This window comes from Coturnix japonica, chromosome 21 (assembly GCF_001577835.2).
Source record: "Coturnix japonica isolate 7356 chromosome 21, Coturnix japonica 2.1, whole genome shotgun sequence".
Taxonomy (NCBI): Eukaryota; Metazoa; Chordata; class Aves; order Galliformes; family Phasianidae; genus Coturnix; species Coturnix japonica.
The window spans coordinates 2,027,199-2,052,999 of NC_029536.1; the positions used below are offsets into that span (position 1 = coordinate 2,027,199).

The window sequence follows — 25,801 nt, forward strand, 5'->3', positions numbered from 1 at the left end:
TGTGGAAAATGCAGCCAGGCTGCTTTGAGAAACGTATTGTTGATCACTTCATGCCTAAGCTCGTTATTAACGTGATATTAGTTCATCGTGGTGTTTATTCATCTAATTCACCGCTGTTCGTTGCTGTAGTCAGCTTATCACCTGGGGATCCCCCTGAGGTTTCTAAACATGGATTAATCACGGGCTGCTCACGGTATCACTGTGAGCCAAACGTTGATCAGTTTAGCAATGGGGAAGTGGAGAGATGCCTTCTGTGGCAGCTGATAATCACGGATGCTCCAGTCCCTGTCTGTCCCCTTTGTAAGCCTATTGCTCAGCAGTCAGGAGCCAAATGGTGACTAGTGGTGATCTGTCTCTAAAGGTGGTTTGCCTATGGCAGCTTTGCTCAGGTTGTCATTTCCCCTTCGCCTTTGTCTTTGACTCTGCTCTAATTACATCTTAGCACAGCATTTGGATGCTGGCTTGGGCTGTCAGCTGAGCAAGGGCAGAACCAAGCTGCTGCAGGGCATGGGCAGACGTGTTCTTGCTGCAGACCCTGTTATCTGCTAGCAGTATGGGTTTATTACTCCTTTCCACATGAGATATAAAAATGCTTCTGGAAAGATTTTTGTCCCACGCAAACCATGCTTCTGAATGGCTGCTTTAAAGCACAGATGAAAATTCCCACTGCAGACCCTTCAGGACTGTGGGGAATTTCTTCTGATGAAGGAAACCTGAGCCTCATCACTCTGGTTGGAAGGGCTTTGCTTTGTGCAGAACAGCTCGCAGATGAGGCTGTGGATTGCTTTCTCTTCCCTCATGATGGAAATAGCCCAAGGCCTGGAAAAGCATTAGCAGGAAGAACACAACATCAGGAAGCACGAAGGGCACCCAGCCAGGAGATGACAGCATGGCTTTTAGCTGCTTAGAAATGGGGACTTTGCTTTTTTGGGGTATGGGTGAAGGGATTCAGTTCCCTCTGTTAGAGTCCCCTGGTTTCCTAAGCAGATGCCTCCAGCTGTGAGCATTTAGGATGTGAGCCCTAAGTGCTGAGCATCCCTGTGTGCACACTGCAGCTGCAGCACCTCTTGCTGTGCTGCTTTCTTGCTCCTGTGGTCCTTTGGGATGGAGCAGTGAAGGAGGATGCTGAGGAGCATCCAAGGAGCAAAGGGCAGAGCTGCAACAAAAAAGAGTCCCTTGCCAAGGAGACCTGGCATAAAGGGAAAGATACTGTGGGGTAGGAATTGGGCACTTGGCTGAGAACTGAGGTCCTTTTGTCCTGCACTTACGGCGTATCAGGGTTGATTGCGTGGCTGCACTGCACCTGACCACATTTCTGTCTCTTGGTACATCTCTCCAAGGTCTTCATTTGCTGGATGCTCACCCTGGCTTCCTGTGATGTATCTGAGTTCTTCCAAGGTTCTGAAACTGAAAAGGTTCCTGAGACAATATCCTTGAAATCAAATGCTTGGGACCCTTGATATCAAATCTGTGCAACAAATGTAAAGCTCAGGTTTCACACTGCCCCAGCTACAGCCAATTGTATTCATACCTCAGTGGATTCCAGACCCAAAATGTCTTCCTCCTCCACAGAGAGTCCAAATATATCAACTCCTTAGGGCATGATAAAAACAGGGAGTAAATTATAGATGCTCTCTCCACCTTCTGGCAGGAAACACGCTGCTAGACTGCCTTGCTATATTAGCTTCTAGCTGATGTCGGCAGATTAAGCAACGGCTGCTGTTGCTTTCCTGGAAAGAAAAGCAGCCCCAGAAATACTGTCTCTCTCTTTTTTTTAGCTGGTTATTATGTCCAGCTATAAGAAGCAAGAAGAAACCAAGTGGAAAAATTGAATCTGGCAGTAAGAGGGCGATGCATGGAGGCACACGACTTTCAAACCCAGAGAACAAAAATAGCTGAAAGAGGAGGGGGAAATAAAATAGCCTGAAAGCAAGCTCTTTAATTATTCCATTTCTTTCAAAAGCTTTGCCCCTGGCACAGCCAGGCTGCCATTCCTATAGGGCAGCCATATGTGCTGCAATAAAGCTCGAGTGCTGCTGCATTATCAGAGAGGAAGAAGCTTCTTTTTTGGCTGTGTTTTCAAAGAGCTGGTAGCAGATTGATTGTGGCCAGAGCCTTGGGCACAGTGAGGGCACAAGGGAGGCTGTAGTTGCATAATGAATCACCAGGGGCTTGGTCTGCAGTCCTACTGATGGAGGGTGGTGAGCTCAGGTTGTGTTGTCTCACCTGCTCTGTCCTGGTTCTCAGTACAGATGAGTGTTGGGGGTCAGGTCCTCTCCTTTGGTTTGTGAGCATCCTTCCCTTTTGCTGTGATAGGAATATTGATTCCTGTGGCTCTATATCACATCTCTCCCCTACCCGTTCTTTCACCTGGCAACTGTTCAGTGCTGGATTATTTTTAAAGCCCGAGTGTAATATTTCAGGAACCAACATTTTAAATTACGAGCCCGCAGACATAAGAAGCTGTTTGCAGTGGAATTTAGCTTGTATATCCTCGGTGCATAGGGATGGTGTGAGGCTTACCACATTGCCAGGTGTGTGGTTAAAGGATGAGCTGTACATGCAGAGGACAGCAGCGAGCTGCTCTGCAGGAGGAGGCTCTCAAGTTTGCAACGTGCACTGCTGGATGCTGGCCTTGAAGTAAGTCATTCCACTCCGCATGGCTGGGTCTGGGAATGCCTCTTGCAAATGGCTGATGTCATGTTGCTATTTCATTTAGTGAGGGAGGCCTGGTGACCTTTGCAGCTGGATCCCACTGGCCTCTTACTGTCACATCTGTCTGCTGACATGGAGAGAAAACAGATCCAATAATTGCGGAGCAGATTTGTCTGTATGCAACCAAAGGGCCACGTGCGTGGGGGAGAATTAAGGACCGAGATGTGTTTCTGTTTGAGTGGTGGCTCCTGAGGCTCAGAGGACATCACTCACTGCGTGGCTGCACTTCAGGCACAATTACAGCTTAAGAAATCAGTTTTGGTGGTGGGGAAGCACACAGTTTGTGACTGGTTGGCTGAGGTGTGTGCAGCACTCAGTATGTGCCACCCATTAACAGAGCCTGCAGGGTCAGAACAAGGCCACTGCCTGAGTTTGCTCTGTGTCAAAGTACAGCTGGATGCCTCCATGACACTGATGGAGGATAGCTTAATTTCCATCCCTTTTGTCAGCCCTATGGAATTCATTCCTGATCAGGTGGGATTCCTCCTCTTAAAGGTAATACCTGAGCTTACACAGGGAGCAGAATGAAGCCTTCCTTCCTGTCCCCCAATAGCACACATACTGTAGTCTCTCAGATCTTTGCTTTCCTGGGACTTCTCAATCATCTTAAGCAGCCAATTAATTACGACTTTGCTGTTCTCATTTCAGGGCAACCATCGATGAAGTGGAAACAGATGTGGTGGAGATAGAAGCAAAGCTTGACAAGGTAAGATGGAGCATTTTGGTTGGAAGAGAGACTGATGGCTTCTTGCTGAGGAATATGGCCTGCCAGCCTCCTCTAACAGCAGAGGGGCAGGGGCCCATCACAGGCTGCCAGTCAATTGGTGTATAATGCACTGGGCTTGTCTATAGGACCATGTCTCCCTCTACTGACAGGCACCTGTCAGGGCTCCTTTGCAATACCCAAAATAGTTGGGTCAGGGGGACTTGGGCTCATAACGCTGCTCAGTGGTCTTCTTATCTGCTCCTGGATCTCAGGAGGCTGCCTTCCAGCTGTGGTGAGGTATTGCAGTGCTGTCCTTTTCCTCTCTCTACCATCTCAACTGTGACATGAGGAGCTCTCATACAGCTGGATGCTGCGTGGAGGTGGGCAAGGGGTGTCCATTGCCTCTGAGGCTTTGTGAAGGATGGAGGTACGGTGGTGTGGGAGTGCTGAGGTGGCTTGGGTCTGAGTCAGAAGCTTTATGCTCGAAGGCGCCTCCTCCACCCGCACTCCTCCTGAAGTCTGAGACATCAGCCAAGTTGTTTCTCAATGGGAACAGAGAAGTGAAGAGGAGGAGCCAGAAGAGCTGCTGGCAAAGCAAGCAAGGAAGAAAAGCCCTATGTCTGATGAAAAAATGGCTCTGCTGAAGTCAGCTTTAGGCAAACCTGTGCCCTGCAAAACCTGTTCGGTGTTCAAGCTGCTAGAAATGAACACCTGAACAAGCTAACGAGTCTCACTGGGGAAAGCTGCAGAGGGATTAAAGTTGTCTGTCTTCCTCTATGAACAAGATGAAGCATGGGGCACAGCTTGCTCTGATTGAAGCACTGCTGCTGTCAGTGCTCCTGAAGTTAGACAGCTTGGTGTGCCAAGGGACGAGCCTGGGGGAAGCAGGGGAGGCTGCAAGTACAGGAACTGCACAGAGCTTTCAGCTTTGGGTTGTTCAGTACTTTATTGCAAAGTGATTTGAGCTCCTTTGGGTGAGGACTGCAGTAAAGCAACAGATGTATGCAATCTTGTTCTTCTACTGGCAGCAGTTATGGTGATATCCTGGTAGTGCAGAATGACCTCAGGTTTTCCTCCAGCTGTCACAGACACGCTTCCTACCAATGGTGTCTGAGCTCTCTGATGTTTGTCAAGAAGTAGAAAATGTGATTTCAAAGTGTGCTTGTGCTGAGTGGCCTTCAGCTACTTGTGAGACAGCCTTGGCCACAAGTGTTTGCAGAGAGGAATGTTTGCTAGAAACCGCCACGTTGCAGAATAGGCTGTTTCCTTTCCAGAGGATCTGTCCAAACCCTTGTTGTCCATCTGGGCTCCAGATGTGACAGGAGCTGCATCTATTTGCTCTCCTTCTCTGCTGGCTCCCAGTGCTGCTGATTGTGTGGACAGGGGAGGAGGTGAGCGTGAAAAAGTGAGGACTGTACATACAGTGTATACACTGATACACCGTGTGTGACTGCATGTATATTTATATATTGCTGTACTACAATACTGCAGACAGAGGCAAGCAAGACTGTTCTGTAATACATGTGTACAGAGCATGGCTCTGCACGGAGCCCAGAGCTGATGGCTGCACTAACAGAGCACAGATCAGTGCAAGCTGCTTCGGGATGGGGGCTCTGACAGCAAGCCAGTCTTGAGAGCTCCCCATCACCTGTAGGTGAGGCTGGAAGGTGGGTAGATTTGTAAAGCCATTTATTGTTAGTAAGATCAGTATCCTTAAAAAGCTCCTGGATTTTGAGAGTGGAAAACTTCACTTTCAAGCATAGTTCATTGTCAGCAGCAGTGTTTCACTCTGTTAAAAAGCCTAAAACATATATATATATATATATATATATATATATATATATATATATATTTAAAAGTGCTCTGTGATCTCTTGGGTCTTTGGTTTATGGATTTGTGTTGTTTCACTCGACCTTTTTGCAAGGGGCTTTGGGTGAAAGGAGACATACTTAGGGCCAGGATGTTGCTGTCTTCACAGCCAATTCCAGGCACATGAAGGCAGTTTGTTGTGGATGGGAAGTCTGGGAATGCTCCCAGCAGCTGTTAAGTTATCAGAAGTTAATAAGGGATCTCTAGAGATGAATGCCTATGATGCAGCAAAGCTATTCCCAAATTAGGAGGCTGCAAGATGCAGGGAGCTCCCCTAGAGTTGCAACAAGGCTGCTGGTGGGGATGGTGTGTTTAAACATGCACATGAGGAACGTGCAGACCTGATGCCTAAGCATCTGATGAACAGTGGAAACTCACAGGAGAAGATGGGCTGCTCTGGTTCACCTGTCCCCAGGGGTGAACCTGCAGTTATTCATCCTAAGGGATAAGTGCTGACAGCATGACGTGCCCTGAGAAGTGAGGTATTCATCCCTCAACCTGCCCAGTGCAGCCATGGTTGCTCATTTAGCCTCCTGTCCTGAAGGTCTTTTGCTGTGATGGCACATTAAAACCAGCCCGGTTGCATTTCAGTTCAGTATGATCAGCTGCCTATCTGTCTTCTCTCTCCTTGTGCAGCTGGTGAAGCTATGCAGTGGGATGATTGAAGCAGGCAAAGCCTACATCACCACAAACAAGCACTTTGTCAGCGGAGTCAGGGACTTGTCACAACAGTGCAAGAAAGATGAAATGATTTCGGTAAGTCATCTTGCAAGGTGGATGAGGGCTGGGGAATGGTAGGCTTCCTGGTGCTGTGCGTGGACTGTATGTCCAAGTCCTCTTTTTCCTGCTTAAATATCTCTTTAGCATAAGATTTTCTATTTGGAGGAATATAGAGACTGTGCAGTAATGCGGTGTTGAAAGATCACAGCCAGCTTCATCGTCTGCAGGGAGAACTGCACTTTTAAGAAGCCACAGTGCTGGCAAGGTTACTGCAATCTAGGTCAGTGAGCATCAGTTATTTAGGAAGCACGGGTAAGCAGCCTGCAGAAGAAACAGCTGGCATGGTGATTCCAGCACTAACCTGGAAAGGATGGGGAGCCTGGGACTTCCATCCCAGATGTGATTGATGTTTGTTGAATATCTTCTTGCCAAGTGATGGAGTGGCCCTTCAGTGTCATAACAAGAGTCCCCTCTTAGACCCTTGAGCCCTTGGGGATGAAGGGCAGCTGCTTCTATTCGCTGCTAGTTTTCTTTTACCTTTTCTTTTGCAGGAGTGCCTGGACAAATTTGGGGACAGCCTGCAGGAAATGATCAACTATCACATGGTAAGTCCCAAACATCCAGTCACAACATCTGTAAACCTTATAGAAGTGGGAGGTGTTTCATCCACGGTGGCTCCATGCCAGAATCACAATTTTGAAGTCTGGAACTCAGTTAGAACTCAGCTATGAAACACAAATGCTTTAAAGTGGAGGAAGCTCTGGGGTGTCAGCACTGGATTGACCCACTTCTGTACCACGCTGGCCCTGTCGCAGTGCATTAGGCATGATGCTTGCATTTGGGACACAAGTTAACCATGTGCAGCTGGAAAAGAAGCTGCCTCAAATCTGCGTGATTATTTCAGGAAGCAGGTGGGAAAATGGTCTTCTGGTGAAAAAAGACAGGGAAAAGAGGTGCAGCTCTCCTAGAATCATCAGTATTTGGGAGCATCAGCAAAATATGTGCTCTTGTCCACGCAGAGAACATCAAACCCTGATTCTCTGATGCTGCTGAATTTCCCTCTAACAATGTGTCCTTTCTGCCAACGAGGACATGAGGCCCCAGGAGTTACTCCTCCGTTCCCAGGGATCACATCACAGCTGCGTTGTTGGCTGTAGGCTCCCCACGCCAGCTGTGCAGCTTCCCCTGGATCCCTGCTCTCTGCCAAAAGTGGCACTTGTGGGATTGCTCTTTCCTCAGCCAACTCATAAGCAGAAGGACCCTTCCCAGGGCTGCCAAATTCCCAGCTGAGGTGGTGTAACTCTTCCCATGCACCTCACCCTTGTCTACAGGGGTGAGTTCCCATTAGAAGTGACCCAGAAGCTATCACCAGCTGCATGCATAAGAGAAAACGTGCTGAAATCCTCTCTGCCCATGGCCTGTGGAGAGCATCCTTCTTCACTGACTCCACAGCAGTGTCAGTCCTTCTCCAGGAAATGGCTTTAGAGTGACTGCTGCATCTTCCGCCCTCTCAGACGATGGCTGTTCAATTAGTGGAGTTATTTTTAGTGCTTTCTGCCATCTCCTTTGTGTGTGTGCTTGCGTGTGTGTGGATGTGTATCTTGGCTCATTCATGTCTGAGGAGCTCAGCTCTGAAGCAGTTGTCAGTGCTTAATCTAGGCTTTCATCCAGGACAGTATGTACAACTGGAACAAGTTAAAAAGAAGGGAAAATGTCCCAAAAAAAGCGGTTGAAAAAGCTTGTTCTATAACTTTATTGCTGGAGCACTCGGCCAGGAGATATCCAGCTTCTAGTTCAGCAAAATCCAAGAGTAAAACTCATAGACTTGAAGTGGGTCTTTTTGCTCCCAAAACTTCAGGTGAGGTTGGAGTTCACTGCAGTGCTGACTGCTGCTGTTCTTTCCATTGCATGGGGAGGCGAAATTAGTTGTGAAGTGGGATGGCATTGGAGTGTTTATTATTATTACTACGTGGAGTAAGGTGCAGGGGGCTGTGAGCTGGAGAGATGGGAAGACTTCCTATTCACATGCTTGGGATGAAAGCACTTGGGGGCAGGAAGGAACTCTGGCAGCTCTCTCTGGGTATTGCTCTGCCTTCCTCTTTGGGGCACATTTCCTTCCCGAGGGTCACCTGGATATTTACACTGGAAGAATTCTTTACTATTTCAGGAACTTGGGTTTCCACTGATGCCGTTGGTTTCTTCTCTTTGTTTTTTGCTGAGTCCTTTGTACTTAAGGCAGCCCTCTGCAGCCTGTGGAGAAGGGAGGGATGTTCTCTGGATTCCTTTGGACTAACTTGACCCAGGGAATTCCTAACAGCAACTCAAGCCCAGGGGAAAGGCTTGAGTCACCAGAACCAGTGAGAAAGATTTACTGAAGGAATCAGTGCCAAGAGCAGACATGGAAAGAGCCTTCTGAAAGGGACAGTCCCGGTGACATTTTCATTCACAAAAGCTGTTTTGTTCCATGAACCATCTTGGGCCATTTCAAGACTTCACAGAAGTATCTCAAAGCATTTTGTGTTGCTATTTCACATTCCATAGCAGTATTAATCCCAAAGGCACGCAGTTATGTGACTAACTGTACTTACATGGCCCACTGCTGTATTAACAGTGTAGGAGATGGTATCTGTGTGTGGGGAAGGGGCTACAGGCTGGCTATCTAGGGCTGCTAGAGCTGGTAAAAATAAGGTGGGAAAGTCATTAGGAGGAAACCATCAACAAAAATCAATCCATAGAGACAATCAATAGAAATCAAAATCCCCAAGCAGCTCCCAAATACAAAGTCCCCCTTTAGTTTATCCGCCACTCTGCCTACACGTTTCCTTTCTGACATCCTTATCTGCACTTTTTTATGCTCTTTCCCATGCAGTTCCTTCTCTCTGTCTAATCAGAAAGATAAGGAAAGCAAGAAGATGAGGGTGAAAGTGCTGCTGAGATAAGGTTGCTCTGTCTGAGCCCCCTTAGAGCATCGTCAGCAGCACCAGGTATTTTCCAGCTTGTGAACATTGCTCTCACCATTGTGCCTCCAGGCATCACTGTGAGCTCCACCAAGCCTTCCCTGTCTGCTACAGATCACTGCAGCTACACTGAGGGTCCTCTAGCAGGAGCTGGAGCAGCTTGCAGGGGAGGTTTGGCTGTGCTGAGTGAGCCAGGAAGCATTTCCTGCTGACAAGAAGAAAAGCCACCCAAGCTGCGATGAGTCAGTGGGGCAGATGGCAGATGTCATGGGTGGAGGACAGTGGTGGAGTTCAGGGATGGATGAGAGCAGTGCTTCCAAGCTGCCTGCTGTCCCCAGTTGCTGCCTTCATGTCTAGTGCGATGACATTACATTAGGCTTGGATGAGCTGCTACCACTTGAGGTTTGATACCAGTGCTGGATCCCAGGTTTCAGATTTTGGGGGCATTTCTACAATATCTTAAGAAATCTGCTTTTATTTTCAAGGAAGGGAGAAGCAGCTTTGATTATATGTGAGGGACAGGAACAAAAATCCCATCATCTGAAGTGATTTGTTAATGTCCCAAAGCTGTAATCAAAGTAGTGTTGTTGGCTTGCATTCCAGATGCATCTCAGGTGGAGCTCTGCCTATGGGTGGCATTTATCTGCTGTGCCATCACTTAAGAGAGGTAGGGTCAAGCTACACAGCCCAACCAGATGGGAATAGAAGCTGTATTAACTCCTCTCCTTCATGCTGACCCTCCTCAACACAGATGTGTGTGAGTCATAGACTGGACTTCCCATGTCTTGGTGGAAGCAGAGAAAGGGTGGGGTGATATTTGGTCTGGAAAATCTTATCCCAAATGATTTGTTCCAAGTATGTCTGGGAAAAGAGAATAAGCCAAAGAATGATTTTATAGTTGAAATTCTGGGTCTTAAAACTGCATTTATTTTGCATTGGAAATTAGATGGGAAGAATAGAAGTAATAAAGAGTAATGTGGATATCAATGTTACTGAGCAGAGATGCTGCTGGCAGGAAGGGTATATTTGTTACCTGGTGTCCTCTCATCACCCACCTGTCAGCCCCTGCCCAAAGCTGTCACCATGAGAAGACTGGGATGGGGGTCACCATGGCTGTGGTGTGGGCCTTAGAGTAGGAGTAATAGGAGCAGGACCATGAGCAGAACAGTATATGGTTATACATGTCTTTTTTTCCTTATATGTATAGTTCTGTTCTGATGCAGATGTATCAGATGTACTTTAAAACGCTCACCTGCACCACACCAGTGATGGGTGGGGTTTCATTAGAACCTGCTTTAAAAGCTCCCAATGGGAATCTTAAACTTGCCTCAAAGAGAAAGGAAAAAGAGCAAACTCATTGCTGTGGCTCAGGCAACCTCTGCTGAAAGGGCTGTGGTCATTTAAGGAGAGAAAGCAAGGCCAGATGCTGGATTGGATTGGGAAATGCTGTTTCTCCTTTCAGGAGGAAAGGCCCAATTATCGTTGTGTGATCTAGATTCAACTGGCTGCCCGGGACACAATGTGAAGTTGGAGCAAACGAGCCAAGGCTACATGTGCCAAACAGCTGCAGTGATGCCAGACTCCAGCACTGATGTTTCAGGGCTTCGTTAAGGCTTGGGCCAGTGCCTGGGTCTTGCACTCCTGGATGAGATGGGGTCCCTATCCATTGCTCATGGGCCACTCTTGCTAGCTGCTGCCTGGCTAAAGGCTTCTCTGTGTAACCCCAGGATGAGGTGCCCTCCCTGCTGCAGCAGCTGTGTGGTCTGGGAGCCTGTTTCCATCTGGTCCCAATTATCCAAGATCCTTTGCATCCCAAGCCATGTCTGGAATGGAGTTGTGTGTAATTGTGCCCACCAGATGGATGGATGGAAGGGAGCTGAGCCAGCTCATCCCTAAGGTGGGGAGGGCTGGGGATGGGATAAGCAGAGGATGTAGAGAAATGGCCCTGTATTTTTTGTGATAGATAGACAGGAGTGCAATGTTTTTTAAGATCTGTAGGAACTAACCCTTTATGCCACCTTTCTTGGACATATGTTCATCAGCATGTGGGTCTGATGGGCCTTCAGACCATGCTTCTACTTCCCAGGATACTGTGGTGTTGAGGTGACAGTGCCCTCCTCTGGCAAAATGAGCAATTTGAGGCTCTGGAGAGAGATGGTTCAAAATTGACTATGAAGGTGGTTGATCCTTTAAGAAAGTAGGTTGGTGGCTCAGGTCTTATATGCTTTGAGAGCTGCAGTGCAGGAGCTCTGCACTCATAAGGGACTACTGCAGCCACAGGGCAAGAAAAGTCATTATCCACTGCATAACAATTGAGCAGTGGGCATGACCAAGCCTTGGAATAATGTTAAGGTCCTGGATGGCATCTGTTTGCTAACTCCTAGATGCTTCCACGTTACAAACGTATTTGATATTCTTTTCTTTCAGATCCTGTTTGACCAGGCTCAGAGGTCTGTTCGGCAGCAGCTGCATAACTTTGTGAAAGAGTGAGTATTTCTTATCAGTTTGGTTTTCAGCTTCTTTAGCTTCCACTGGAAATAGCACTGCAACCCTCCATACAACTACTGAAAGCTTTACTTGGGGCAGAAGAAACATTGAAGGCAGAATAAGGGATCTGTCTGTGATGGCTGTTGCTGGACACAAGACTTAATTCCAGATCAGAGCAGCATCTCAAAGTCCATTTTAGTCATTCCAGATTTCCATGCCCAATAACTTCAAGACCCATCCAAATGAGTGTATTCTTGGCTCCCTGCATGGTGTGCTCAGTCACCCAGGGCTGAAGTGGCCCAGGAAGCCAGTTGGATGAGGACAGTCTGTAGCTGTGATGAAGTCTCAGCAGTCTCTCTCTGCTATCTCTGCATTAACAGCATCCTCCAAGTGCATCTTTTTTCCCTGGGGCAGGTACCACGTGCAGCGTGGGATCCCAAATCAGCTGAATGTAGGTCAGAGGCATCCCAGGCCTCCAGCTAAGCATGAGCTGGTTACCAAGGGAACCAATGACTGAATCCCTCAGCAGCTGTGTGATTCGGTGTAGGGGGCCCCAGCTGACCCCCCCCCATTCCCCAGCCTCCTGCCTGGCACTCACCCTACCCCCACTTTCTCTATAATCATTTCTCTGATGAGTTCAGATTTAATCTGCTTAAAGCTGGCAGCGGGAAAGGGAATTTCACCTTCACTTTGGCTCTGTCATCCTTTTAGCATCTTTGCAATTTACTGTTCACCTTCACGTTGCTCAGCCTCTGCACGTGCAGTCCCTGTTGGGTGAATCTTTGCATTGCTTCTGCCCTGGACTGGGGATATTTTGAGACCATTTTGCAGATGGGAATAAAGAACAAATGTAAACTATTCCCTTGCATGGTGATACATATATATATGTGAGGGCAATATTCAGCCCCTAGCCTGCCTTCTGCATCTTTAAGCCCTGAAGGTCTCTGCTGGGTGGTAAAATCCAGCTTGCCCTGTCAGTACCCAGGTGCTCTGTAAGTGCCTCAGCACATTGCTGGGCTGCCAACCTTGCTGAATAGGAAGCTTTTATTAGCTATGGCTGCAGTCTTGCTGCTGTAGCCTGATTTAGGAGGACTAGCTGGAAATTCCCTACATCATCTCATGCCTCCAAACTCCTGCTCCTTCCTACTGGGAATATGCACAGGTGAGGAAGCTGTAGTTTAAGTTGACCTTAAGTTGATCCATATGTCAATGCATGCAGTTTCAAATAGATTGCCATGGGGCTGAGTTCAGCTGTCACTGGCTGTTGTCATGCCCATCTTCATCTGCCCTAGGGCAAAGAATAGGTGAGTGCTACTTATATTCCAGCAGTTTTCAACTGCTTTGTTAAGTTATTATAGCAATTTGTCATTGAGTTAAGTAGAACTCCCGTGGGTTGAAAGTAGAGGTAAGCTCTGCATCTGTTCAACATCATTCATGACTTGTGGGGCACAAATAAAGCATAGAAAATTGAAAGAAGGCATAGAAAATAGTGTGAATCAGGTATTTCCTGTTGCAAAAAATCAATGTGCCTAGTTGTAAGGTGAAAAGGAGGATTTCCTTAAGGCTTTGAAGGCACTATTTAAGATCCGGCATCTTTCCTTGCCAAGTTTCTCTGAAGCCAATTTAATGCTTGCCTGGAGCCAGTCCAGCTGGACACAGTGACACTTTGTGGGGTGGGTTAGGATGCCAGGGACATCTGGAGCAAGATCTGAGCCATCATAGTGCACCTGGTTCCATCCCTGTTATCAGCAGGATTCTGCCTGCGGTGTAACGATGATTCCCACCATCTCAACTTCTTTGGGTTTCAGTGACGTCCGGAAGTTCAAGGAAACCAAGAAACAGTTTGACAAGGTGAGAGAAGACATGGAGATTTCACTGGTGAAGAACGCCCAGGCGCCTCGGCACAAACCCCATGAAGTAGAGGAGGCAACAGGAACCCTGACCATAACCAGAAAGTGTTTTCGGCATCTGGCCCTTGACTACGTGTTGCAGGTTGGTGTCTGTTCCCCCATCACAGGCAGGTTGTTAAATCTGCCCTCCAGGTTGATGGGTGAGAGGAAGCAGATGGAGTTCAGCAGTGTTTTGCCTTGCCCATTTGTGGAACGTTTTGCCCTTTGTCCTTGGGGCGTCCTTGGAATTGGTTTGTAGGTGTGCATAAGCAGCAAATTTGCTCCAGTTCCTGGTGTAGCTGTGCCATCACATTGCAGTAGGTCCCGGGATTCTTTAAGCTGCCTTTTGTTATAATCCAGCCTATTTCTGTCTGCTTGAAATAGCCACAGGATGAGGGTATAAATACCCAAGCCTTCAGCTGCTGTCATAGTTTTTACATATACTTGTCTTTGCATTGCACTGACGTGGCTGCATACATATATGTTCTCCTATGGGAGAAAAATAAGAAGGAAAATCTCAGCCACTTTCCAATAAGAAATTAAATGCTTCCTTAGATGGAATTCTTCCTGGTGGGAGATTTCATTTGCTGCACCCAGAAGGGCGAAGGATTTTTCTTTGAATCACCCATAGGCTTCACATCAGGTCTGTCCTTCTGAGCAGCGGGCATAAGAAGCAAACTGTGTTTATTGATCCATGTGTGGCTCCACTGTCACTCCTGCAGCACCAAACGGAGACCATCTGCCAACATATTCTGTCTGATCACGGGGTATTCCCTGAGGTCACATACTGTGGCTTGCAGCTGGAAAGGCAATGCTTTCCTCTTGCTGTGTAAGTCATGCGTGTCTAGGACTACAAGTCTTTGCATCCAGGATGATTGAAACAGTGTTTGCTGTTTAGGTCACGCTCTGGTAAACTCTGTCAAATGCCATTTCTCCCACTGACAAAGAGGAAGAGTTTCTTCAATGCACTGATCCAAAACTGGGGGAATTTCCCTGTTGGCCCACTGCAAAATAGCAGTCTGAATCTATTAGTTCTGAAAAGCATAGATGTGAAGCTGCTCAGGCATCCTTTAGTGTTTAATTAAGGGTATAGCAAAGAGAGTTATAACTGTATTCTTGTATATTTGTGTCAGATTCTTTTCCCTGATCCTGAACGGCCATACAACTGAAGGGCAGTTCCTTTTAGTTAATTAAAACTATACCCAAATTGCAGCAAGATTGCCAGCTGCAAATCCCAGCTCAAATATATGGGGAAAGGAGTGGCTTGGCTCACAGCAAAAATGAAGTTACTGCAAGCCTAATGCTTTTGAGCAACCTGATACTGCATTCATAAATGAGTTATTAACACTAGAATTGACTGTCTGCCATGGAATCATATTGTCTGTGACACAGCTGAAACCCCATAGAAACCTGCTGCTACAGCTGAGAGTGTTTTTAGTGCTAATTGCAGCACTTTAAGGCTTACCAGTATATCTTGTGGGGTCTGTGGGCAAGGTGCTATGCAGCTACAAGCATATTCAGTTTTGAAATGGTGCTGAATTAGGTGAGTTTTCAGCCTCTCACATTTATTTATTTCTTGCTTTTAAACCTCGAGGATGTTTTTCCTTTTATGAAGCAGGCCTCTTCTTCCACACCCCAGGAGCCCAAGAGCATTGGCAATGGCCCAGAACATCCTGAACCGATGCTACTTCAGTGTGAAGGGGCTACAGGGATCTCTGGGGCATTTTTCTTTGTGAAAAGCATGCAGAGGGTCTGTACACTGAGAACATAGGCCCACTGCAGGTACAGTTTCATGACTGGCTCCACTATGCTTATTCAAAAAGCCTGTGACGCTGCATCCATTCCTCTCAGCCTACAATGGGAAATCAAACCAGTGACCTGATGGATCAAACACATCCTTCACGTGATGCCAAACAGGACTCAGAGTCACTGTTGTCAGCTTATGTACTAACATACATCTGGCAGAGATCTCAGTCAATAGGTCAGAAGACTTCTCTGCTGTTATCCTTTTTATTCCACCTGGAACTGACCAGAGCTGTCTTTTTAGAAGGCATTCTTTCTGGTGCTGTCCTTGAATAGTCTCTGTTTTGCTGCTAGGAGCACTGCAACAAGTTGTTCCTACTTAAGTCCCCATATTGGACTGCTTAATGCTGCTGATGCTGAGAGTCTTGTCTTGATCCCTTCACAGATCAACGTCCTGCAGGCCAAGAAGAAGTTTGAAATACTGGATGCGGTAAGGGCTCTGTGTTTTCTATGGCTGCTCTCAGTGACTCAATGAAAGGCAGCCCTCTCCATTTCAGGTTGCATGGGTCAGCATACCAACTCCTCGGTCTGCCCTGGAGGTTCTGTCTGTCTGGGACTGCTCGGGGGCTGCAGGTATGCTAACAAGAGGGGAGAATGAAGGCCCAGAGCAGTACTTCACAGCCCTGACCCAGAGGGTACACTGAGGGGTGAAGGATGCTGCTCTCAGTGCTTTGTGCTCAAGACAAGGGGTTACCTGGCAGTGTGTAAGGAAGGAAGAAAAGGGAGAGGCACATAGTGAATAAGTTGGTTTGGGAAAGGAGAGTGTTAGAGCTGTGCATCAAAGGGATGTTTTTTATGTGGGAAATAAGGGATAAGAACTCTTCATGCTGTCCTCTTCCAACCTTGCCTTTATTTCTCTCCCCAGATGCTGTCCTTTATGCATGCCCAGTACACCTTCTTCCAGCAGGGCTACAGTCTTCTCCATGAGCTGGACCCCTATATGAAGAAGCTTGCCACAGAGGTGAGGGATAGAGAATCTGTCTGTTTCAATCTGCTCTTTTACACCCTTTTGCCCTGGAAGGATGTCTTTGTTCCCATTCAGCTACTTGGTAATCATGGAGTGGACAGAGCATCGTGCTGAGCTGCATGGCGGATGCACTCTGCTGCACTATGGAGTAGCAGCCAGGAGCCACAATAACTTCCATTGCCCAACCAAACAGCCTGTGGCCCTTTCCTCCTCTTGTGGGGGCTTACAGATTTGGGGAGGGTTAGTGTAGCTGTTGAGCATTGCTGTAGAGATGGACTCATAAACTCATAATTCTCCTTTGTGACCTCCTGGAGTTTTTCTCCCCCACTTTAGCTGGATCAGCTGGTGATTGATTCTGCAGTGGAGAAGAGAGAGATGGAGCATAAGCATGCGATGATACAGCAAAGGGTGAGTTCTGGGGCTGCAGCTTGATGTGTGCAAGCATTGTCTGGCAAGAACTATGAATGCCAGCTGCTGCAATACCAGCACATCCCTTCTGACACTTTTATGCTCATATGTGTCCAGTTCAGTTCCCCATCACAGCCCTGTGCCCCATGGTTAGGAGCGCTGTAGCAGCATATCTGGGCTGGGCACTGAGATGGCCAGAATCTTTATTAAATCACCCAGCAAACCAATTAGTGGGTGCACTTCTTTGGTACTTATAGACATGAGCCATGCTAACTCGCTGTGTGTGCTCCCACCTGCTGTAATTGGGAAGAACCACCATGACTAGAGAGCTACTAGGATTTATCATGAAGTAAATATGAGCAAATATGCTCAAAAATCCTTGTAGAAAATAACTATATATTTTTTCCCATTTTCCTTTTCTTTCATGTGTTACTGATGTCCCTGCAGACCCTCTTGCAGGTAAGTACCACATTTTCTTCTTTCATACCTCCCTTTTTCTGTATTAGCACTTTGCTGTTCTGGATATTTACCAAATCCTTCCTTTGAAAGCAAAAAAAAGAAACTTTGCAACAGGTTTAAGGCTGTAATATAAATACAGGTGATGTAATTTTAAAGCCCAGTTTCAAATGAGTTTCGTTTAATTCTCCTCAGAGCTCTTCTCAGTTCTCTTGATAGTGGAATAAGAGCTAAAGTAGATCAGAGCATCTCCATGCGCTGTGGCACAGTATTAGGGAATCTCAAGAGAGCCCTGAGATATGTTTGTGAACCAAGCCCTGAGCAGGAATCATTTAGGAATCCATATCTGGCAGGCACTTTGTGGATCAATACTTTGCAACAGGACAAAAACGGAGTGCCCCTTATTTTCCTTCTAATGCTCTCTCCAAACTGTCATAAGGCATGAAATGGGAACGTAACTGGATTTGAAAGCTAATGACAGACATCCCCTGTGAATCATCCTGTGCGTGTGCTCCCTGTGGTTAAGTGTTCTGAGGGAGGAGAAAACCCATCTGTGAACTCTTCATCCCCTTGGGGACGCTGCTGGAGTGATGACTTCATTCAGGGGACTGCAGAAGGTCTCTCTGGTGCAATGCGTTTCAGATTAATCTCTTTACACTGCGTGGCTTTGGATGGACTAGCAGGGAATAAATCAGGGGTCAGGCTCTGAGAAGGAGAACAAGCACTTATTTTTCACTAAGGTGCATGTGCATGGAGCTGTTTTTCCCGTGTGCATAAGCTTGCAAGAGAACTGACCATCCCTACTGCAATTTAGATTTTAAAGCTTCCTGCCTGGCAGTGTGATGAAGCTGCTTTTTGGCTGCTCTGATTTGCTCCCACAGCAGAGGGATGTGGCACTCCACGTCTGGTGAGCATCTCGCCACCTCCATAGAGAGCACAGCACGTGTCTGAATGCGTGTCTTCATGCTCAGCCCTGGGCAACCCAGGGATATCCTCTGCTCTCTGCAAGAACTTGGAGATTTGGTTGTACTTTACCACAGGGAGAAGCATCTTTTCTCCTCCTTATACCTATCAGAAAGAAACTCAGTGTGAATCTCAACTGTTTTCTTTGATACTGGAATTCGGGTGCTTTTTCTTATGCCTCCCCCTCTTCCTGCATGAGCATCTGTCACCTTCTGTGTAGCTTCCCAGAGCAGCTATCATTTCCAGCTGTCATCTTAACTGCTGCCCTCTCTGCCTTCCCAGCTCTAAAACCTTAGAGCTCCATTTGCAGCCTCACCCTGCATATGAAAATAATGCTCACGTGTGCTAAAAGGGTGCCAATAAAATCAGCAAGAGGAAAGGATGGATCCGTCCTTATGGGCTACCATAAATACGAGTTTACTCTTTATATGGAGAATGAGGTTTAATAGGCAGGCTGGTCTATGGAAGCAGAAGAATATGATGCTGCACAGCAGTTCCTTTGTAGGCTTGTGCCAATTCCTTGCTCCAGAGAAACGGAGGAAGCGATTGTGTTTCTGTTGCTGGTTTGCCTGGGAAGGAAAGGAGTGCCAAAGCAGAGCTCTCTGCCTCATTTAGCCCAGCTGGTAGATAACAAACCAGGGGCCATATGGTGCTTCACCACCCAGATTTCTGTGGGAGCAGGAGTGGGATTGCTGGCCATGGGGTGGCTCTGCTTCCTGGAGCTGGGGGAAGCACAGACCCTGCTGAGAGCAGATGAGGCTGTTAAGGTCAGGGGACATTCGCTGAGCATCTTTCTGTCAACCTTGCTCTGTGCTGCTTGGCTTCTCCCGCTCCCTTCTGTGCCTCCCTGACAGCTGTATGGTAATTAGCCCTTGCTCTAAGCTGATTGACTGTGAATGGGAGGCATGGGGAGGGGGCAGGCAGGTGGTCCCTAGAGGTCGGCAGACTTCCTTCGCCTGGTGCTCCTTGCTTTGACTGGAGCCAACGGCAGAGCTTTGCTGCTTCCCAAAAAGGAGTAGGAGGGGTAAAGGAGAAAGGGCTGAATAAGAAATCCCTCCTTTCCTGCCAGCCCACGGTGCTTAGCAGAGATGCTGCTCTAGAGAGCGAACGGGAGAGAGGACAGGACGCAGCTGCTCCCTGCAGAGCTTCCCTTGCAGCTGGCATCATGAAGATTTTCGGCAGGCTTGAATACCTCCTGGTAAGGAGACTCCTGCAGCCTTGGTTTGACTTGGGGAGAAAGTTCAGGGGGCACTTTTCCCTTGGAGGGGGTGCAAGGAGTGTGTCTGTAGGGCTGTGCATACAACCCAAGTGCACGTACAGGTTTATTACTGCAGGAGAGCAAATGTGCTTGGTTCTGTCCGTGGGATGGAAAAGGGTAGGGTATAGATCTCTAAGCATCACCTGCTGGCACACTGCGGAGCTTGGGGGGTGTTTGTTTGGTATTAGGAGATTCAAGAAACAAAGGGTCTGTAGATGGAGGTTTGGCTGTAATGAGTGAAAACTGACTGTAAAGAATGGGAATGTAGGTGGGAGAGCTCTCATCCGAATACCATCTGCTTTGGAGGATGGATGTTTTGGGTCATACACCGTATATACAGAAGGTAGAAACAACCAGATAGGGAAAGGCTTGAAATATATTCAGGCACTAGAAGAGAACAGAATGTGCGTGCACCAGTGTTTGTGTGGAAGGGGGTGTGTGCATCCTTAAGGGCTGTGAATATTCCTCTCTGTTCTGCTTTCCTTGGAATCAGGGCTGAGCAATCACACAGCTTCCCATTTGGCTCAGGAGAAGTTCTGTTCTGTGCATGGATGTACATAATGTAATTGTTAAATAGTGAGCATCCTTTCTTACCTAACAACAGCAGAAAGGGCTCTTTTGGATAAAGCCTTTATTTTCTATGGAGCATTTGTCACATGCTGTGATTTTATTTCAGTTAATACCATGTAGGATACCACCAGGTGGGAAGAAATGAAACCTTCCTATTTCAGGGAGCAGCTCGTAGGCAGGGCTGCTTACTTAGAAAACACTCCCCTGCCAAAAGCATCTGGGGAGGTGGGGGACGGCTTCCCTCTTCACATTAAGTCTGTGATGCTGGAGATGTATTGAATTTCAGCCATTTCCCATGCACGAAGTGCTGCTCTCATGGGAGAGAGTGGAAGAGCTTGGCTAGGTCTGCAGCACCAGCATCCCTATGCATCCCCCCCTTATGGATGGGGGAGTTGGTAGTGGAGAGGACTGAGAAGCAGCTTTGAAACAGTGTTATTTTCTTTCCCTGATCTTGTGTCTGTGCCTGCATGTGCTGGGTTTTTTGCCTTCCATTTCCTGGTTTAAGTGTCCCTGTGATGTCCTTTTTCGAGTCCCTCTGGATGCGTCCCTTGGGATTTGTTATTTCAGTGCTGTTTCAGCAGCAGTCAGCATGCTCCCATGGAAACCAGCGTGGCATCACTTCTAACACATCAGCTCCCAGGCAGCCTTGTTTATAAGCTCAGGCTGAGGGGATGGGGAGGGGATGTTGGACCCGGAGTGATTCACTGGAAGGAGATGATAGCAGAGATCTGGCTTCTTATTATTGAAGACAATGGGTTTCTTTCACCACTGTGTGATCCAGTGTGTCCCTGCTGTCTGTAATCGTGATTGTGTTGCAGCTGAAACCATTCAGATCTGAATCCTAGGAAGGCTTTTCTGTGCTGAGCATTTATTTTTCGTGTTGCAGAGGCTATGAGGTCTTCAATGCGGACTTAATAAATCAGTCCGAAGTCATTCAGAGCAGGCAGAGAAATGATGGGAAGAAATAGGGTGCGTTAAAGCCTCATGCATAGCAGGAAATGGGGAAAGAGGGCCCAAGAGAAAGCATACCTGTGTGCTCTTATTCTGCTTTCTCAGGCCTTGTGAAGTGGAAGCAAGCTACTTTAGGTGTTGTGTAATGGGGAGAAGTTCCTATTCCTTCGCTCCACCTGCAGCCAGGCAGCCCCTGCTGTGTTTGTGCCTTGCAAGCAGGGCTATAACAGACTTTCTGATGTGTTTGGCTCAGCCAGGACTCTGACTTATTTCCCAGAACTAACAGGATTAAAATCTTTTTGTGTCAATGAATAGAGCAGACTTTGGGCCATTTAATGGCAGCTCTGCCTGTTAAGGGGATTCATTGTCACATCTGTCTGTGTTCAGCTATGGCTGCAGCACCGTGCTGTTTCAACACCACTGCGAGGATGATCTTAGCTTTCTAAGCTGGCTTCCAGCTGGAGTCCAAATATGTGCATGTGAGGTATCAACAGATATTCTGGTGAGTCCTCTTTTCAATGGCTGTGCTAAGAAAGTTCTCTGTATGAGCCCAGGAATGTGTCATTGGAGCCCATAGTTGAAGCTCATTCTGATGTGCTGGATGGAACTCTGACAATTACAGTTGAGCTTGGCTGAGTGATGGGTATCTGAAACCATCCCGAGTCCAGCCATGGTTTTACCTTTCAGCTCCATGAGCCATTTTTGTACCTTTTCTCTTCAGCCTTTGAAAAGGAGAAATGACATCAATCAGGGGATAAACTCTGGATTGTTTTTTCCCCTCCCTTCTGCATTTGGGCTGTCCTTCAGCATAGTGTTATAGCAATGACCTGATGTGCTTCCCAGTGTGATGTGATGGAATGGAGCAAGCTGCCCCTTAGGATCAGACTGGGAGGTGCCCAGGATAAGAGGCTGATTGCTCCTTACCCTTCAGCTCTCCCCTGGTTTCAGCCTGCTTTACAAATCCAGCTTAGGGTCTGCTGGGCATATCCTGTCCTCCAGCAGCTCTGTTGACAGCAGTGGCCTTGCTTTGGAATTACACAGGCAGAAATATAAGTTAAAGGCACACCTGGCTCCACTCCCCTGACTTCCAGTGGATTTACTCTGACGCACGTGGCCCATCTGTTCCTCCTGCTCCCATCAGCAGTACATCCTCCTTACCCTCCTGCCCTGTGATTAGATGAGGACAACTGGAATCACATGATTAAATTCAGATCCTCCCCTCTGTTTTGTACCCGTTGCACACAGTGTCATTTGCTAAGGTGCCCTTGGAAGGGTTTTATCTTATACAGTGTGCTTCTAAGCACACTTTTGTACATCTGCGTGGTTTATAGAATAGAGCAGATTCTCATCCCATTGATAGGGGTCTTACATGGGAGCAGCTCTGCAAAAATCACAGGGTTCAATGGTTATAAGTTAGAGGCTGTGGATGCCCCATCCCTGGATGCATTCAAGGCCAGGCTGGATGTGGCAGCCTGGTTTGCTGGTTGCACATGGCAGGGGGTTGGAACCAGATGATCATTGTGGTCCTTTTCAACCCAGGCCATTCTATGATATATAGAGGAAAACTTCCTCTAGCCTTTGTTTTCAATATGTACACAAAAGACATCTGCAGAAGAGACCCCCCTTTCCACCCCCTTCCCCCCCCTGCCCTGTGGGATTTACCCTCTTACAGCATGAAAATATGGGGCTGAGCAGACCTCATTTAATTGTGTGCCTTACAGCAAAGTTTCTAGTGCATAATTGGGCATCATGCTGTTTTTCCAAGGGATGACTCAGTCCTGTCCCATTATATCTCCTCCTTCTGTATCAGTATTCTTCTGATTCTGACACCTCCCAGGCAAGCTGGCATCTCTGAACATGAAAATAACTCATCTTAATGAGAGTGAAGTGCACATTGCCTGGCAACGCAGCATCGTGAGGGTCTTCATTTGCTGAGCTGGGGAAGGCACTGAAGTTAATGGGGCTGCTTTTCACTGTGCTGTGCTGGGTCTTTGAACTGGGCTGTGCAGGGGAAGATATTTGCTCTCAAGAGGGAGGTGTGAGTGGGATGCACATAGGAGAAATGTACCTCAGTTTCTCAGGTTGGGGGCAGTGGTTTAAGTTTGCTGACCTAGATTCTCTGGAGAAGGAGGCAGATATTGCCCAGGGAGAAGAATCCCATGTTGTGCAGGAGCAGCTGCTATTCTCTCTGCTCCGTGTCTTGCTCACCAGCTGTCAGAATCCATGAGATCTATCTGGTGAATCAGTGCCAAACCTGACAAATTAGATCTGACTTGTAGCATAGCGTAGAGAACCGTGTGAGTGCAAATTGGAGGTGGCAGATGATGATAGGTAATGAAAATGGAATTGAGAAGTCTTGCTTCCCCTCTGGAAACTTTCATGCCTGTTTTCCTTGTGCAAGGATGGGCTTTGCTCTGGCTCTGGCCCTTTGCAGGAGAGTCAGCACTGCTGCCTTGTGTGGCCAATGAAAAGCACCTCCATCCCTATGCTTTGCGCTGCAGACTGCCCCAGATATTGGCAACTTTGAATTCTCATAATAATGAGCTACCTGCTTTTCTCCTTATCAGCTACCAGCGTGGGAAACGCGGCATGTATAGCACATTCTCCACCAATAGGGATGGATGAGCTTGCTGCAATGTGGTTTGCTCCTGGCTGCTATTCATGGCTGCAGCCCACTCCAGCAAAGGAGCGTGCTGTGAGAGATAGCTCTGCCTGAACCTCATAATCTTGGCATAGGTGCTTTCTTCCTCTTTAAGCTTTTAATAGGGTCATCTCCATCTTGGGGGATGCAGCCGTGTTAGAGCATTGGTCTCTTTCTATCTGCAGGACTTCTCCTATGATGACTCAAAGGTGGAGTTTAATGTTGATGCCCCAAATGGAGTGGTGATGGAAGGCTACCTCTTCAAGAGAGCCAGCAATGCTTTCAAAACGTGGAACCGGTGAGTAATACTTTGTATTTCATTTGATATCTGGGCCAAGACTCTGAACACAGCTTATACCACAGGAAAGTTGTAAATTAATAGCAATTAAGAGAAATATGTAACATAGCAAGACGTGCTTGGTTTTAAATGGCTACAGTTATTTAACCTGTCTGCTGTGGGAGGGGGAATAGGCAGGAGTTGTGAGTATCAGCTCTACTGCTGGGAGCGGAGAGGTGGCTGTCTGTGCACTGACCCTGCTCTTAATTGCTTATAAATATTTCAGCTGATAGATCAGTAGGAATGCTGGTCTCGTATGATGCCTGCACCAGGCAGGAGCTGCCAAAGACTCCTGGAAGCAGAGGTTTCATGTTCTAGCCTTGCTTGATGTTTGTGTGGTTAGCTTCCCTTGAGGTTGTTAATGGGTTTCATAGATGGCTGTGCAGGAGCTTTCAAACCCTTTCAATTAGTATCTAATGCAAGAGATCAATGCTTTTTTGACCCACATTTCCTCCTCTCACTTAACAGGGAAATGATGTAATATCATCAGATCCTACACTTGGCTTTGGGATACGCTGTATATGCCACAGCAGGGTTTAAATATGCTGTCATTAGACTTCAGAATAAATGAACACTGAGCTCATCTTAAGTATAGCCTCTGTCCCTTGACATGCACGCTTTCACTGCACACCACATGTTTGTGCAGAGGAGAAGGTCATGCTAAATTGTGGCAGGTTGATGCTGAATTCAAGGGCTGTTCTGTAGGGCACTTATCTTGGATGGAACACAAATCTCTGAGGCCTTCTGACTGTCCTGATGTCTGAAATAAGGCTTATGTCAAGAGCTCTGAGTTTTCCCATTCCCCCAAATCCCAGCTGCCCCCCCTCCCCCATGCCTTCCTGCATCCCAGCCACGCACTTGGTCTCCTCCCTGCAGTCATCTCATTCTCTTCATTCCCACCCACTCTCAGCCATATCTGCTGGGATTTTGGCAGCTCACAGCTCCTGTCACCTACCTACTCATTGCCCTCTTACTGTCACCCTGCCACTCACTGGTGGTGCCTCCCCTTCATGAGTGGGGGTCAGGCAGAGCAAGCAGCAAAATCCCCTGTTTGGTTTGGGTTAGGAGCCAACACAGGTAGCAATGGATACCTTGGGCTGATGGAGCAGGAGAATGCAGCTGCAAGGGGCAGGAGTGGAAACCAGAACCTGAGAGAGAGAAACCTGACAGCAGCAGAGCTCATTGAGCACAGACTGTGGCTGTCACGGCAGCTCAGAGATGCAGAACCAGATGAGCTCAGCAAAAGGGGTTCCCACGTAGGTGGGATGGCCTCCAGTTACCTGCGCTTTCCCATTTCTTCACAGGCATGTCAGATCCTTTATTACTGATGTCTTTTATCTCGCTCTTTAATCTTTCAGCAGTGACGAAGGAAAGAGAGCCCTGTCTCATCTCATTTTTCCCAGGGAACCTAGTTCCTTTGCAAAGCAAGTGTGATACGTGCTCAAATGCCAGCCTGCTGCAAGCCTCTGACTATTTATGCTTGGATATTTCAGTGCCTTCTTCCAGAAAGATGATCAGGTTGCTAAATCCTTAGGCTGTATCATGGACTGAGGAAGCGACTTGGGAGGGCTGGGTTTAGCACGGCAGATTAAGACACCAGGGAATTACCTCTAATATCAGCATCATTTGGACCTTCTGTCGCTTGTATTTCAATGGGAAGCTGGCAGCTGGTGGTCCCCTAAGAAGGCAGATTCCCTTCCTACTGACATGTCCTTACTCTAGCTGCAGCAAACAGGAGCTTTGGCTTTCTGTTTGGTGTCCTGTTGGTTGTAGTGGCTGCTGAGAGCTCAGCCTGGTATGTAGCTTATTCTGCATAAAAATAACAACATGTGCAACCTGTTTGTATTATTCCTTCCAACGCTGGTTGTAGCACTGCCAGTTAGCAGGGTTTTCTAATGTGTTTTTTATTCTTTTTACCACTTGGAAGTTTCTTCATTATATCAAAGAATTTCTGGCTTTCCCTATGACAGCTTGGAGAGGTAGGAGGCACACTGCCTGTGGCACGTGCAAGCATTCAGCCTTCCTAGTAAACGCCAGGTTACCTGCTGTGTAGGTCCATCCAGTCCTAAGCAGTGCAGTATGTCCCACTGATTTCTATCTGCAC

At 47.4% G+C, this 25,801-nt stretch overlaps 1 protein-coding gene across 11 annotated transcripts in view; it reads left to right on the forward strand.

The window, feature by feature from the left end:
• ACAP3 (ArfGAP with coiled-coil, ankyrin repeat and PH domains 3) overlaps positions 1-25,801 on the forward strand; it is a 73,284-nt gene that overhangs the window by 36,220 nt on the left and 11,263 nt on the right. For 9 of the 11 annotated variants that reach the window (XM_032448717.1, XM_032448716.1, XM_032448718.1 and 6 more), the window contains 10 exons: positions 3,364-3,421; positions 5,927-6,046; positions 6,562-6,615; positions 11,395-11,453; positions 13,263-13,446; positions 15,532-15,576; positions 16,012-16,107; positions 16,447-16,521; positions 16,969-16,980; positions 23,546-23,658. In XM_032448717.1, coding sequence (XP_032304608.1) covers positions 3,364-3,421; positions 5,927-6,046; positions 6,562-6,615; positions 11,395-11,453; positions 13,263-13,446; positions 15,532-15,576; positions 16,012-16,107; positions 16,447-16,521; positions 16,969-16,980; positions 23,546-23,658 — 816 coding nt within the window. The other 2 variants (XM_032448715.1, XM_032448719.1) reach the window with 2 other exon arrangements.